We start from the raw sequence: 16,886 nt of genomic DNA, 5'->3' as shown, positions 1-16,886 counted from the left end.
AAAACTTTTAGCTAATGCACTCATATCTAGATGTAAAGAAATTTATAGTTAAACCCGACACTAACTTAGCCTCTGAAACACGACTTGAAGGCATACAAATAATGAGGCAATGTGAAAGAGGACAAAATACCATCATTTCAAGAGAAATTAATTATGAAATAAAGCATATGACATATTGTAAACCATAATATAAGATGGCAAAAATGCTAAATAAGATTTTTCTTTTTCCCAACTCAATAAAAAAATCCACCAATACGTATTACTAGTCTTATTAGAGAAATACAAAAACTTTTATATCATTTAGATGCTCAACAATTTATGCTACCACCAACATATATGACAATAAAATATCTTCTGGAATTAAATAGAATATATACTGAAGCATAGGTACATTTTTTAAAATGTGGTTTTACAGTTATCTTATTTTCTCCAATGTTTAAAAAAAAGTAATGCTAAATTTAGTTTGACAGAATAAATACTGTCACTGCCTTTCAGGAGACAATACATTCTGATAAATAAAATTTTGCAGGGAAAACTATTCCAAAATTTTTTTCCCCTTTCTTACTTCTTTCTCGTTTTCTTAAAATACAACTGTGAAAATGAGAATAAGAGGTAGAGGGGCAAATAAACACATCTTTGATAAAAATCTGTAGTCATTTTAAGACAAAAAAGGTAGGTTTCAAATAAACTACTGGCTGCAAATCTGAATTCCTTTGTTCCTTGCATGTTTCTCATGACATAAATGGCTCTTTCCAGCCATATACTTCTGTGCTTCCCCACACCCAGCCCCCGCTGGTTATAATAAGTGATTTCTTTCTCCTTCTTACTTTTACTTTTGCTCAATTTATTTTTCTGCCCTTGATATACATTTACAAAATCAATCACAATAGTCAAACATGGTATTTCCCCTATTTCTCAATGGAAGGCAGGCAAAGAGGGAGGGAGAGAACAACGTCTCTACCATCCAATTGCTTGAATTCCAATGCAGCCACTCTTTGACCCTCTTGCTCTTTGTTTTTTCTTTTCAGTGTAAATACTACGAAGTTTAAACATAGTATTTTGGCATAGATTGAAAGGCTCCATGCATCAGTGAGAAAGGAAAAAGGTGGAGTTACAGCTGCGCATACAAACATTTGTTTAAACTTGGTAAGTACATGTAGTTACTCAATTATCCACAAAGAAGCCACTACTAGTAAGTATAGGCTATTAGGTTTGTGGTACATATGTATGACAACCCACCAGGCTAAATGTCCACACTAATAATTAATTCTGCAGATGAAACAACTCATTCAAGAATTAACCAGATTTTAGCTTAGCTCTGGGCATGTGTGTGTGTGTGCGTTGTGTGTGGGCAGGTGTGTGTGTACAGGTAAACAGATGACTAAAAACAGATGACTATCTCTTAAGAGAAATGTCTGCTGAGTGAGAGCAAATTGAGAAAAAAAAAGTCCCTTATTCAGTCAAAAAGAGTAAGTCATCAAACTGGGACATTTTTTTCTCTCCCACTGACAAAGATCATTCTTTTACCTATCCCCAAATAATAATTTCATAAATTATTATTTATAATAATCTGCCAATATAATTTGCTGATAAAATTTAACACTGCTTAATGATATAGCACAGCTAAACATCAGCCATATCGATGCACATAAAAATACAAAGAAGTTTAAAGAAAGAAAAAGGTACCACAGATTATAGGAGTGCACAGTTTGTTTTATGGTCATCAACCTGCTCAATTGAATCACATCCGTCTGAGCTTAGCAGCTTAAAATTCATTCCACAGCTTGCAGTGCTGACATGGATATGATAAGACAGAAGAACAGAAACATCACTCTCAAGTAACCTAGCTGAACTGAACATGTTCTGACCCTTTTTGTCCTCCCTGGAGCTTTTGCTACCTGGCAAATGCAGCTCTAAAGCTATACTTGTATCACCAGATCTTTGCTGTTAGCCAAGCAGAAACCTATTTCTCCCTGGGACTAGCAGCCAGAGAGGTGTTCTCTGAAGAAGACTTCTAAATGAGTGTGTGAGCTGAACTCTTACTGAACTGAATTAATTATTAACGATGCAGATGGAGCTGTCCAAATGATAAGAACAGCTCCTGACGTGTCATGATCCAAGCTTTCATTAAACCATTTCAGGCATACTAATGGTTTCCCACTGCTCATTACTTACCAGCACTTTTCTCATAGATATAATAACTCTGGTGCCTGTAGGCAAGACATTCTATAGAAATGCAGAAGTAGGAAGTTTTATTTTCCTTAGCATATTATTTTTCTTCATAGATTATTATTTAGAATGTACACCTATTTAATACAACTAAGTGAAACAGTTTCAATTCAGAAAAATTGAAAATGCAAACCTATACTTTCTAGGAACAGCAATAGGTCATTTTTGTTACGAGAATATTCCTTAAAAGGACAGTATACAATACAATCTATATTAAGATTTGTGCCAGAATTGAGTTTTAAGTACCTCATCATCACGAGAGGGAGATATATATATATATATATTTTTTTCCCACATACACTGTATAATCATATCATATCTCAATTTAAGTTAGATACTCTTTTGCAAGACGCTGTTTTGTATTCCTATACCACTCTTAATCGCTCTCTGTTGCGAAAATTAGAGAGCAAAACAATTGCAGGAGAATTCTAACAAGAACTGTACTGGGATTGCTAACTACTGGGGTTTTTGTTTGTTTTTAAGTTGAGAATGCTCTTGAAAAGGCCCTTCACATCTCAACCTGAAGGATTTGGTAGAGGAAAATAATGACAAGACTTACAAAGCAATAGTGTGCTCTACTATAAATGAACAACATAATAAAATGTCCTTAACCTTTTTTCTTACTAAAAGCTGAGTATTTTGCTAAGTGAAATGTTTTTTAATGATCTAAAGTCAGTACTTATCTTCACAGATATCAAATAATAAAACTACAGTATAAAAGAAGTAAACACATGATAGCCTCATAGGCCAAATATCCCTAAAGCAGTCTTTACATTTTTCAACATATGTCTTTGACGAAGGTCTTAGGGGAAAATGAAAGGTTATGTCTTCAAGGATCATGCCTCTTCATGTCAGTCATTTAACTCTAGATAGGCTTAGGCTGTGTTAACATACAAACACCAAGAACAAAAACTTGGGTAATCATCGGATTTAACAATTCTGATGAGAAATCAGCTTTCCGAGGAATACTTGAGAATGTTTTACTGGTTTAATTCATACAGGCATTCATCTCAAATTTTCACTTCACTATGTATTTGTGCAAAATAATTAATTTTAATGACAAATACACACATGAAGTGGTTTTAAGTTTCCTTCAACTACTAACAGTTTTTCTCAATTTTATGAAACACTGCTTAACCATGAAAAGATCCAAAGGAGCTCATTTGTATTACGTTTTTGGAAAAAAAAAAAAGAAAGAAAAACTCCTTAAAATAGGAAGTATTTATGTTTCCTTTTTAGAGTTAATAACATCATTTCTATCACCATACTGCTACAACTGAGCAAATTTTTTTTTTTTTTTTAAAGACAGGGTCTCGCTCTGTTGCCCAGGCTGGGGTGCAGTGGTGCAATCATAGCTCACTGCAGTCTTGTGCTCCTGGGCACAAAAGATCCTTCTGCCTCTGACTCCTGAGTAGCTGGGGCTACAGGCATGTGCCTCTACACCAAAGTAATTTAAAAGTATTATTGTAGAGAGGAGGTCTTGCTATGTCACCCAGGCTAGCCTCAAGTGATCCTCCCGCCTCAGCCTCCCAAAATACTGGGATTATAGGTGTGAGCCACCATGCCCAGCCCTGAGTGAAAGTTTTAAATACCAAAGTCTAGATACTGTAGCTACAATCCTTTATTTCAACTATATTTCAAATGTGACTAAGGGTAATGTAAGACATTTACAAATAGCTTAATGTCATTATCCTTGGCTTGTATCAAATTCATTTAAAAATAGTATTTCTTAAACTAGTATTTTCATTTGGTATCTTCAGTCTTATAGAAGTAATTTTATTTCTAATACATTTTAAGTTGATTTAATAGTCATTCGTTAATGCAAGATTAAACAACTTTTTATACACTAAAAAGAATTGAGGATGTGGATATTCATCTAAAAGTATTAAATTACTATGTGAAAACTAAGATAATAAAAATTAAGGTAATGTTCTTTCACTTCCCTGACATATTCATTTATTTATAACATGGCCTATATGTAAGTATATTTTTTAGATTGTGATGTGATATTTTAGCTTATTAGAAATGAGAAAAAGTACTTCTTAAAGATTTTCAGAAATATTAATTAGCAGTATATAAAAATATTTAAAATATACTATTATCCTGTGAGACAGGCATATTTGTAAATCTTTGTATAGATAGATAAACAAACAATAAAACAACTTATCCTTGTTTGAATAGCACTGCTAAAGCAGCAAGCTAAAAAGTAAGGGAAAACAGAATCTGCTTACCAGAATAATGAAAGTAACAGGTCCAATGAAGCTCCATATAAAGTAGTTATCAACATGAAGCCAGCAACTATTATGAAAAGAAAAGAATATGCATTAGTAGTTTCTATGGAACCTCACCATTACAAGGAAAATAGGATTTTAAAAACCTAACAAGCAAAACTATCTTTACATTTGCCTTTGAAAATTCATTTATCATGTGCAAGACCTCTAATAATTCTGAGTTGGCTTTGACTTAACAAAGGATAGTAATTTATTTACTTCGACCTGCTGGTTTCGTATTTGATAAAAGCATACAAAATTGTGCTTCTATGGGGAAAACAATAAACACCACTCCACCATTGAATCCTTAAGACTTCAGATTTCTCTAAGAAAGACTTGAAACTCAGTATTACAAATTGTCTCATCATTTTAAAGTCTTACATATAATTTTCAAAATTTGCCTTTCAGATCTGTCTGAGCTAAAGCTCAACCCTATGGAACGTAACAGGCCCCCCAAAAACTGTTCAGATGTTATGCTTGTTGCAAAACAGTATAGCAGATATGTAATACCTCCACCAGGAATGGATAAATACTAGAAAAGGAAATCAAAGCACAGAACTCACACAGTATTAGAGTAAATGATGCATAAACTTATTAAGACAGATTTTACTTAGTGGTTCATTTTTCATGTAACACGGAATCCCCACTGAATTTCTTTTATTTGTCTTTCATCATCTGTACAGTCAAAAAGCTTTCTTTAGTCCAAAGAATCTTTATATAACTAATTTTATCAAAGGAAAAAAATAAACAGAATTGGAAGGCAAATTCATGCCTCCAGCAAATAAAATCCTTAGAAACATGACTATGTCTACCTTCTGTCACTTTCTGTAAATATCTATACTTTCATAAACGAAAGACAGTGACTTATTTTAATCCTTTCAAACTGCCTGATAAAATATTATCAAAGTAAAACATATGGGATGGAATGTGCTACTATCACAATTCAGAATGAGAGTTAGCCAGAGGGCTGGCTGCACAAAGAGAGCTAATGAAGCATTAGCTTAACACTGAGTAGTTAAACCTGTCAGATGCTTTAAGTTCAGAAGAATTTTTACTTAATATCTTTCTAAGGCCAAAAAGTTATTTACTTTTTCAATTTGTTTCAGGTCAATCTTTTGTGTTAAAAAGAAAGTCCATAATTTAGAATCTGCCTTGCCAGAGTACAAATCCTCTGAACCCAGAAAATTACAAAAGACTTGATTGTAATTTGTGCACGGTATGCCCATTCTCTTACCAATAAAGCTTTCAGATGCTATTTTAATCTGTCAGGGACCCTCACTGACAGCTAACAGGCTTTAAAAAATTATTCACTTGAAAAACACTCAGGTCGCTTGCAATTACTTACGCTTTTTCTGTTCCATAGCTCTTATAGTCAATAGCAGCTGAAACTCCAACCACTGTGGCAGGAAACAAGTAACCAGCAACATAGTAATATTTTTTCCTTGAATATTCACTTTCAAAAACTTCAACTAACATTAGATAGAGCTGCACACCTTCTAGGCACATCCAAGCAAAAGCTGCCAAAAAGAAAAAGTGTAGAAGTCCTGCAAATATTGGGCATGCAATCTATAGAGGAAAAGAACAAAAAACACAAAAGAAAACTCATGAATAAAAAATAGCCCACTCCAAACTATAAAATACTCACTAAGAGAAATCGCTATTATTTCAAAAATACATTATTCAGAGTAACCTAATGCTTCCTCAAAACATGTTTTTTGTAAGTGGAAACAAGCTAAAAACCCTGCCAAATTTGGAGATTATCATGTTCACAGAGTATAATGCCAATTGTACTAGGTTTCAAGGTAGAATATTACTATAACATTTTTTAGTGAGATTAAATATCAAATAAGAAAACTTCATAATTTGTGAATTATCTGTTACGAAATCTGAATATTCCACTTGTAGATTATTTGCTTCACAAGTCTTTAGAAGTGTTGTTTGCAAACATATTATTTCTATTTTTTTTCTATAATGGAATTTTAAAATTTTGCTCTAATGACAAAGTCCTAGCTCTAATTACCTAGGATTATTTTCCTGTCATATCTGGAGCATTCTTAAATTATCTAAGTGCAGATGAATATAGGGTGAAGCATTAACTAATTAAGTTCTCTTTCTGATATTAAGAACTCATGATGATGAATAAATTGCTCTGAATACAATGAAAGGATCATTGGTCAGAATGACTATGTAAAGCAAAATAAGAATTTTTAAAATAGGATCTTTGTATTTCTGTATCCCTAGCATTCTTCTATTAAAATTATATGTCTTAACAAAAACACAGAAAAATTCGACGGTATCTTAATATACAAAATGAATTAATTCATAATATTACTTAATAATTGGGCAGTCTTTTAATTTACTACAAATTGTCTTTCAATATTGCCCTATCAATTGTATCAAGTTACAAGGTCAAACATTAATATCAGTATCATATGTTACCTCACACCTAATAAAATAATTTTCAGAGATCTAAGGTCAATTAACTCAACTGGTGCTTACCGCATATTTTGTCTTATCAATGCCTATTAGGAAAATAAATTCAGCAATGAAAAGGTTGATACAAAGGTTCTTGTGAATAGTATTTCGGTCGCTCTGTAGGCCACGGAAAAAGCAGAAGGTGAAGATGCAGATAGCCAGGCAAACAAGGGAAATGACAATTCCCACCCAGGTGATGACTGTAAGAAGTAATTCATGAACTCCATCTTTATACTGAAAATAAAAAGATATGAGGAACATTAGTATTCCTGCATTACATCAACTAGAAGAAAGACAACTTTCACATGTACAATTCATCTTTTACTACCGAACTCTTTGAAAAATACCATTCATATGTGTTCAAAAAAGGCTCAATACCAAAAATAAATTTTAATCATATAATAACATTCAATATTATTATTGCCTTTTATACTTAAAAAAGTGATCTATGAGAGAGGAAGATTTTACCTAGAAAACAATAAAAGAGCCTAATGATTTCAAAGTATGGCTGAATTAACTACATAAACACATGGAGACTATTTACATAACAGAATAAAGAATACTTATTCATGCTAAAAAATAATTGACATTTTAATGATTTTTCCAAACTAACACATAGGCCAATTTTTAAGTTTTTATTTTCTCCTTGGGGTTTTGTATGCTTACATATTGAGAGTTGACACACACAACAGATCTGAGACTGAAATGCTACACTTCTTAAAATATTTCTGTCTTCTGGCTGTCATTCTCTTAATCACAAGAAAGAACACTGAGACATATTCCAGAAGCCATTTTGACTTTTCAAAAGACGCAGCTTTGCACAACGTGCAAAGTAGTTAGGAAACTTAAAGGAAAAGTTGTAAAATTAAGATTCAAACATTCAAGATGGGAAGGGCATGTTAAACTCCAGAGCCTTTTGTCTCTTTTGTATGACCTATTGCTGCTCATTATTTAAATCTTCTGTTGCCTCTACCAAGCACCTGCCCCAAGGAGGAAAACTTACAAGTCTATGATAAAGTTACAGCATATGATTTTGAGAAGTAATAATAACAGTGCCAAGACTTCTTAAAATTTATGGACAGTGTAGAAACAATTAGAAATCAACATTACTTTGTTTGCTTTTTAGTTACGATAAGCACCCAAAGAATGGGACTGTTATACAAGCTGTTTTGAATCTCTGAGGTTTTTCTCTGCTACTAATTAGAAGTGCAAATACTTACTGCAATTTCCCTGTGGGCCATGAGAATTGCAAAATTGGTTAGGTGGCTGCATGAACACGTTGTTCGAGTTTTATTAGTGTCAACCAGCTTGCAGCCCTGGGTAGACCAATATCCCATCATAGTTCTCTCTGAGTAGTTCCAGAAGGAGCAGTTTGCATTGAAATAATTGTCAGGCTGGGAAATAAAATGACAAGATAAAATTAGGATTTTATACTCTAAGATGGCAACAGCAATTGTTTAATATGTGTAAAAGGTAATTTAGATTAAACTTTGCATGTTTCAGACTATAAAGTTTTTCATCAGCAATTTGTGGACTATGTTATACGAGGCAGATACCAACTTAAAAGGGGCTTTATAGTCCGAACGTGTACTCTAAATTACCAAGACCCATTTTACACAATTACAATTTCTATTTTACGATTTTACATATTGATGGTATATTAGAATCATTTTTTTTTCCTTTCTGATAAAATTAGAGCCGTAAATGTGTTGTGAGAAAATTCTGTAAGGACCAAATGTTTTAAAAATCCATGTTCTATTTTGGGCCCATTTTTGGTTAGTTCTAAGAGATACACTAGCAACAATGTAAATCATATTGTTAGTACCTAAAAGCTCTTAAGAGTCAATCAACTGAAGCTGGTATGAGTACTGTAACCACACAAATTTATTTTTCTTTGCCTATTTGGAGATCCACTTTTTTATCTGTGGGCATTTACTCACTCTACTTACCATAACAGCCAAACATTCTGTAGACAATCTTCCAATACAGTATAGTTACTTAGGTATCAACTTGCATTCTAAGGTACAGCAGAGGAATCACATCTCCTCAACTGTTTTTTTAAAACACAATACTTGGTAAACAGTTGTGCCAAACATGATCAGTAAAACTAATGAAAAAACTTGTGCCACAGAAAGGCAGAGTCCTAAGAGTTAATACTCAGCTATCCTGCTGCTAAGTAAGGTTAGGGTTAATTTTCATTTGAAAACAAATTAGAGTCATTTACATTTTCCTGTTGATTACTGAATTAGCTTTCATTAAGAATACACTTAAGTTCTAATAATCACTGAACCAAGCTCATTTAATTTTATGTTCACAGACTTAAATAAACTTGTGTTTCTGACCCAGTCCAACATTTAAAATTCAAATGGAAAGGTTTTGTCTTTCCTCCCTCCCATCTCCCCAGTTCTCTCCCCATCCCCAGCACCTCAGTTTTGCTTTCCTTTCTTTCTGCTTTTATAATATTCCATTACTTCATTAGCATACATTAACTTACATCAATGTGTGGCAGGGTAAAAAGCACAGGATCAGTCAGGTATACTCGGCTGGACTCTTTATTGATGGAAACTGAAATGACGTGAGAATTCACTGCAATGGTGCTATTACGACCAAGAAAGTCAGCACCTAGTTTAATGGTTGCATTTTCTGTACTAAGGAACTGTCCCAGACTCCGGTAAATGATGAACACCAACTTTGCAAGCCCTAGGAAGGTTAAAAATAGTCACATGATGTACAAAAAACATGCTTGATAATAAATTAAGATAAAATAGGAATGAAATGATAAAGTCCTAAGGCATTGTTTTAAATCTGCTTTTAAAATGGTCAGTCGTTTTTTGGTTATATAAGGAGTCAAATGCATTTTAGAATTAATAGGTTTTTGAACAACAACAGAAACTGTCAATTTTTAAAAGACTTCCATCTTACCATTCCTGCTGTTCTGTTTGACGGTATTTGCAGAGAGCTGGATTGAGCTGCCTGCTCCTTTGATGCCTAGGGGAAATTTAAAGTCTTGGATCTGTCCTTCTGTACTGAGTACGGCAACTTCCAGGACTGGATGAGGGAAAAGATAAAGGAAGGGGGTGGGGATGATTCTTTAGATTTAACTAAGGTGGCAAATGATAACTGTATGGAAACTACTGTTCTCTTTTTGTCTACTTACAAAATTTTACTGTTAGGTTTCAACAAAAATCATGAACAAAAAACCAAATTACTCTTAAGTCTTAAACATTCACTTCTCAAAAAAAAATTTGTATTGTCATTCTAATACCTTCTTCATATTTTTATCTCTTTTGTCATGAACTAATACCAATCTGTTAGCCTGTAAGTATGAACAGTGTATGAATTAACAGTATGTAACTTTCAAGGTTTTGTATTTAAATCATGAAGCTAAGCAAAAATATTTCAAATTGATATTTTTTGGCTCTTTATATTAAGTAACTTTTCAATGACCATTTTTTGGCAGTGGTAAAACTAATATGAAGTACAATTTGAATGCCTCTATGGCATCTATACATCTATTTCTATGATCTACTTTAATATGAAAAATTACACAGGTCAAGTTTGCAGTAATACATTTTTTTTCTAATTTCTAAAAATAGCCCAGAAGAATATATTTATCATGAAAATGCCATTATGTTAAAATTTCCCATTAATTCTCACTATTCAATCTTTACATATTCAAATTGGGCAAGATAGAACCTGCAGGCCAAGCCTGGCATGCCATTTGTTTTTGTAAATAAAGTTTTATTGGAACGCAATCATGTTTATTCATTTGTGTATTGCCTATGGCTTCCTTAGTGCTACAATACCAGTTAAATTTCTGCAAGAGAGACCACCATGGCTTGCAAAGCATAAAATATATACTATCTGGACCTTTACAGCAAGAGTGTGATAACCACTGCTGTCTAAACCAAATTTCAAATATTCAAACCAAGTATCGAAATTGAAAAACACTTAAGGAAAACAAGTCAGTACAAAACACTGAGATTATCTACCTGATCAAGATGCCAATGCTAACTTCATTTCAAAAATATAATTAATAGTAACCACTAACAATATAAATGCTTACTGTCTACTGGGAATCCCAATACAGATTGTCATTATTTTATATCAACATTTATTTAGATTTTAAAAGGAATGGAAAAGTATATTGCTTTTATAGGAGTTAACTATCTTATATTAATAATTACAATATTAATATTTTATTGATGAAATCTAAGGAATTATATGGAAAATTCATTGATTTCTGATATTTAAATTTTAAAACTATGTATTCTACAAAGATGTTCAAAAAATACAGTCCATATTTTTTTTTCTGAATGTCACCCTCTTTAATGTCTCTAATGTCTGTATCGCCTATCAGCTATTCACCTACAATCCCCTTTTTCTTTTTACAAAAATCATTTCCTACCATTGTACAGTAATTCTTGGATACTAATTTTTTTATCTTCTGCAACTTTGTTTTGTAAAATACATCTATATTTAGGTTGTAAATATAATAATATAACATTCATAAATTTTTATAAGCAATTAAACCACATGTCAAACCCTGAAATACAAATTTATAATGAGCATCACGTAACTGCTAAAATTCTATCAGCTGCAGAAACTGGTTGATACACTTATTTTACTGATATATGTTTGGAAAGATTAAGCAGGTGAGTAGATGGATAAACTGTTCTCAAATCAGTCTCTATGTTGGGGCAGGGAGGAAAAGGGGAAGAAGTTTGATGAAAGTAACTGATTCTTCCTCACACTGAAAGAGGCTATCATATCATATCTTAAAACAACACAAGATGAAAGAAGAAAATCCTGAGTTTTCATGAATCATCCCAAATATAGATATACATGTACAAAGTGTTAATTTCATTAAACAAATATTTACTTATCCAACTTTAATTTCATTAAACAGAAATTTACTTACTAGAATTTAAAAAATAATGTTCATAGTAAAGAAAAAGCTTTAAATTGTTAATAGTAAGATCATTACTACAGCTCTTAGTAGATATTTCAAGCTATTTATTTCCGTAAGAAAATGCAATAATGAACTTTATACCAACAAATAGATAAATTTATATCAATAAATTTTTAAAAGACAATAGAAATTTTTGTAGAAAAATAAAACTGACTAAAAGAAATTAAAAACCATAATAGTTTATTACCATTCAAAAACTCAACTGATAAATATATACTGAATTTTAAATAAGATTTCTATTTTCTGTTTCAGAAAATAGAAAAAGATGTATCCCTAACTCATTTCACAAAAAAATAGGATACTTTCAGTCATTAAAATGATGCAAAAAATCTTTAATAAAATATATACACACTTTATAATATCCTGAACAAATTAAATTTATTACTAAATTAAGTTAAAAAACACATATAGAAATTAATACATTAGAAAATGGATTCATATAATTGATCAAATAGAGAAAAATTTTAAAAGTATTCACAGAAATAAATTTCAACATCCACTTAATGTAAAAAAAAAAATCACACAAAAAAAAGACGAATTAAAGAAAAACTCCTTGTCCAGACAGAAGTTTTCTTATCAGATAAAGGCTACACCTTTATGTATCCAAAATGTATATAGCAAACAATATTGAAAAACTCTAGAAGCATTGTTTTTAGAGTCAAAATGATCTCTATCACAGGTTTTATTGAGCATTGTACTAGAGGACCTAGCTTAATGCAGTAATTCAAGAAAAGCAAATAAAAGGTATAAAGGAAAAAACAAGTAACATTTACAGTAAACACAATTAACTACCTAGTAATCATGAGGGACTCTAATGATAAACTATCAGAAGTACTAAGAATTTAGCAAAGCTGCTATGAGCAAAATCAATTGTGTTTCTATACACCAAACAACAAACAATTAGAATATGTAATTTAAAAAGTGATCTTATTTATAATAAAAACAAGAAGTATAAGTTATCTAGGAACAAATCTGATTTTGAAAAAGTGCAAGACACTAAAAATAAGAAAAATATATAACTTTATAAGAAGACCTAAGAAAAAATGAGGAATTACGTAATGGTCTTATTTGGGAGAATGCAGCAGTTCAATCTGGCACCTCCTTCAAAATCAATCTACAAACTCAGTCCAATTTTAATCAAAATTCCAACAAGATTTTTGTGTCTGGAACTTGATCCACTGATGTAAAAATTCATATAGAAGAAACATGCCAAAAAGCAGCCAAAGCAGTTCCTCAAGGAGCAAGGTTGAAAGACTCAACAGATATTAATATTACTGAAAAAACTAAAGCAGCAAATAATAGACACTGCTAACATGTAAGACATCGTTAAAAATCACTAGGGAGAGAAATGGATTACGCACTAAATGTATACAAGGAACTGGTTATTCATATGGGGAAAAATCAAATTAGCTGCCTGTCTCATATAATATCATAATTAAAAATAAATTTCAGGTAGATTAGAGACATAACTGTAAAAAGCAGAGGTTTATCATTTACAAGGGAAGTATAAGATCCTTACAAACTTAATGTAGAGAATATTTTCCTAAGTAGAAAGCCAAAAGGAAAATATTTCTTAAACAAGATACCAAGAGTACCAACACTAAAAGAACAGACTGATAAATCTGACTCATTATGTAAAACAACAGATTCCTTTAAAAAGATAAAAAGAGAAAGCCCAGACAAAATAAATATCTGTAAACTATAGACTCTTTACAGGATTAGTGTCTAGCATACATAGAAATATAAAGAAAAAATCAAAAAGGAGAAAGTTGTAAATAACAAATTCATAGGAGAGAAAACTAAAATAGGTAATAAATCTGTTAAAAAAATCAACATGAAGCAATCAAGGAAACTGTAAATTAGAACAATAACATAACCAATTCAAACTCATTAGATTAACAAAAGTTAGGTCAATAATAAAGTGTTTGCAAAACTAGTAATGGAATTACTGGTGACAAAGTAAATCGGTAAAAGAAGGTAGAGAGCAATTTGGCAGTATTTAGTAAAGCTGAAGGTGGGTATGCTCTACCGCTCAAAAATTCTATTTCTAGGGTGTGTGTGTGTGTGTGTACGCGCACACATGTATGTGCGCATGTATGTCTAGAAAGGCACACATTGGAGCAAGAAGGCATACAGAAACTTTCATTACAGTTTTCCTTCTGTCAGGAAAAAAGCAGAAGCCACTAAAATGTCTATTAGCAGTTAATTCTGGTACATTCTTAGAAACAGATCAAATGAACTACAGATACACATGTCACCATATACAAATATAAAAAATAGAATGCTAAGGGAAAATTATACAATTATGGTCATACACAGTGGCTCACGCCTGTAATCCCAGTACTTTGGGAGACTGAGGCGGGAGGATCACCTGAGGTCAGGAGTTCGAGACTGGCCTGGCCAAAATGGTGAAACCCCAGCTCTACTAAAAATACAAAAAAAATTAGCCAGGCATAGTGATGCATGCCTGTAGTCTCAGCTACTCAGGAGGCTGAGGCAGGTGAATCTCTTGAACCCAGGAGGCAGAGGTTGCAGTGAGCCGAGGACGACAAGAGCAAAACTCAAGTCTCAAAAACATGAAAATTATACAATTACATTTATAGTTTGAAATTAATGTTAAAAACCTGAAAAGTATTCAATGTACATACCTACAAAGCAAATTTTCTTAAGCTTATTCATGCTAAATAATAAAGATGACAGCTACCTCCTTCATGGTATGATCAGGAAGGAGGCAATCCTGGGAACTTCCACATTATCTATGATTTTCTTTTTCCAAAAAAATCTGAAGCAAATATGGTAAAATACCAATATGTGGCTTAGCTGAGTAACTGGTACACGGATGATATGCTATCCTCTGTACTTTCTGTATGCTTGAAATAATATATGCCTTATTCAATAGATTTTCTGAACATGAATACACTTGGTTCATTGGAGAGCCAAAGTTTCACTCAGCCAATACTGTAGACAGAATTTTAATATATTTATCTTACTATTTTGCAAATTCCTCAGCAAGTAGTGGCTGTAATGAGAGGAAAGAGGAAGAACTATGACCTCTGCCAGGAGACTTGCACCTTTATGGGCAGGAGCTGCTCTATCGGCCTGGGTCCCAGAAGAAAAACAACACGGAGCAGAAACGAAGATGACAGGAAGCAGAGCTGAAGCCCAGCCTCAATAATTATGCAGCACAAAGGAGTAGTAAACCTTTGTTGTTGTAAGCAGCTGTGACTTTGGGGTTTTTGTTACCACAATCTAACTAAGTCTGAAGTGATGATAAAAATCATGCTGGCCACTCAGCTCATTAAAACAATAAATAAGGCCGGGGCGGTGGCTCACACCTTTAATCCCAGCACTTTGGGAGGCTGAGGTAGGTGGATCACCTGATCAGGAATTCAAGACCAGCCTGGCCATCATGGTGAAACCTTGTCTGTACTAAAAATACAAAAATTAGCAGGGCATCACGGCAGGCACCTGTAATCCCAGCTACTCGGGAGGCCGAGGTAGGAGAATCACTTGAACCTGGGAGGCGGAGGTTGCAGTGAGCTGAGATCATGCCACTGCACTCCAGCCTGGGCAAAAGAGGAAGATTCTGGCTCAAAAAAAGAAAAAAGAAAAAAAAAAAGACAATAAATAAAAGAGAATTTTACAATGGATGGATCAGGCTGATAACATCTAAACCATGGAACCAATCTGAAAATCACAAGGAAATAAAACCAAAGATTATGTGCTTGTTGATATGATGCAATAGAAAGTTCTTGTTAAATTAAAAAAACAAAAAGTTAAACCTAGCATGATCATGCCTCTGAATCTAACCATCAGCATAACAGGCAGAGTTAAATGATGCACTGCGGATGAAATAAGCCAAACCAAGAATGTAACAAAGTCTACAAGAAAAATCACCTACCTGACTTCCTCAAGAAAAACAAAAAATGTTTAAAAAATATTTTTCTTACCATGCAAGGAAAAATAACTTTTAATGAAAAGATACTTGGCCAGGCGTGGTGGCTCATGCCTGTAATCCCAGCACTTTGGGAAGCCGAGGTGGGTGGATCATCTGAGGTCAGGAGTGCGAGACCAGCCTGACCAACATGGTGAAATCCCGTCTCAACTAAAAATACAAAATTAGCCAGGCATGGTAGTGAGCACATGTAATTCCAGTTACTCGGGAGGCTTAGGCAGGAGAATCACTTGAACCCAGGAGGCAGAGGCTGCAATGAGCCAAGATCGCACCATTGCACTCCAGTCTGGGCAACAAGAGTGGAACTCTTTCTCAAAAAAAAAAAAAAAAAAAAAAAAAAACTCAACTGATATATCTGTCAGATTTACTACTTCGACTTGTATCCTGATTTCAACCAAGTATTAATAAATTTATGAAAATGTGAACACACTTTTGTTATCTTTTGAAATGTTTTTGTTAATTTTTTAAAGTGTGATAATGATATTGCGGTTTTCTAAAGAGTATTGGATATATCCATATAAGGTTTCTTATAGTAATCATGATAGGATTTTACAATTTGCTTTAAAATATTACAAGAGTGAGAGGAGTAAGTAGAATAGGATTAGCCAGATGCTGCTAAAGCTCAGTAGGGGGAATTTTTAAAATCAAAATTAAAAACTTCTGCTCTTCCCAAGATACAAAGAAAATAAAGTCACATACTGGAGGGAAAATATTCAGAATGCATGTATCTGACAAAAAGACTTACAAGAAGAATATACAAAAAATCTTCATAATTTATTTAATGAGACAAACAACCCAATTAAAAATGGGCAAAAGATATGAACAAACACTTCATAAAAAGATATTTGAATGGACAATAAACACATGAAAAGAAGTTATCAGCAAAATGTTACATAGCAATCACAGAAATGCAATATAAATCCACAATGAGATGCCTCCAAGAACCACTAAAAATAAAATGACTGCCAATCCTAAATACTGGTGA

At 32.9% G+C, this 16,886-nt stretch overlaps 1 protein-coding gene across 12 annotated transcripts in view; it reads right to left on the bottom strand.

The window, feature by feature from the left end:
• The window catches only part of ADGRL2 (adhesion G protein-coupled receptor L2), a 196,318-nt gene that overhangs the window by 16,892 nt on the left and 162,540 nt on the right, over positions 1-16,886 (bottom strand). For all 12 annotated transcript variants that reach the window (XR_004440647.1, XM_033225401.1, XM_033225396.1 and 9 more), the window contains 6 exons: positions 9,897-10,022; positions 9,469-9,674; positions 8,195-8,368; positions 6,999-7,208; positions 5,845-6,065; positions 4,461-4,527 (listed from right to left, as the gene is read on the bottom strand). Coding sequence is in view for 11 of the 12 variants with exons in the window: in XM_033225401.1 (XP_033081292.1) it covers positions 4,461-4,527; positions 5,845-6,065; positions 6,999-7,208; positions 8,195-8,368; positions 9,469-9,674; positions 9,897-10,022 (1,004 nt within the window). In the remaining variant the exon portion in view is untranslated. The remainder of the gene's footprint in view (positions 1-4,460; positions 4,528-5,844; positions 6,066-6,998; positions 7,209-8,194; positions 8,369-9,468; positions 9,675-9,896; positions 10,023-16,886) is intronic.

Source organism: Trachypithecus francoisi, unplaced genomic scaffold, assembly GCF_009764315.1.
Source record: "Trachypithecus francoisi isolate TF-2019V2 unplaced genomic scaffold, Tfra_2.0 Lachesis_group12, whole genome shotgun sequence".
Taxonomy (NCBI): domain Eukaryota; kingdom Metazoa; phylum Chordata; class Mammalia; order Primates; family Cercopithecidae; genus Trachypithecus; species Trachypithecus francoisi.
Note: the sequence above shows the minus strand (reverse complement) of the source record. Positions and strands in the feature narration are given on the sequence as shown.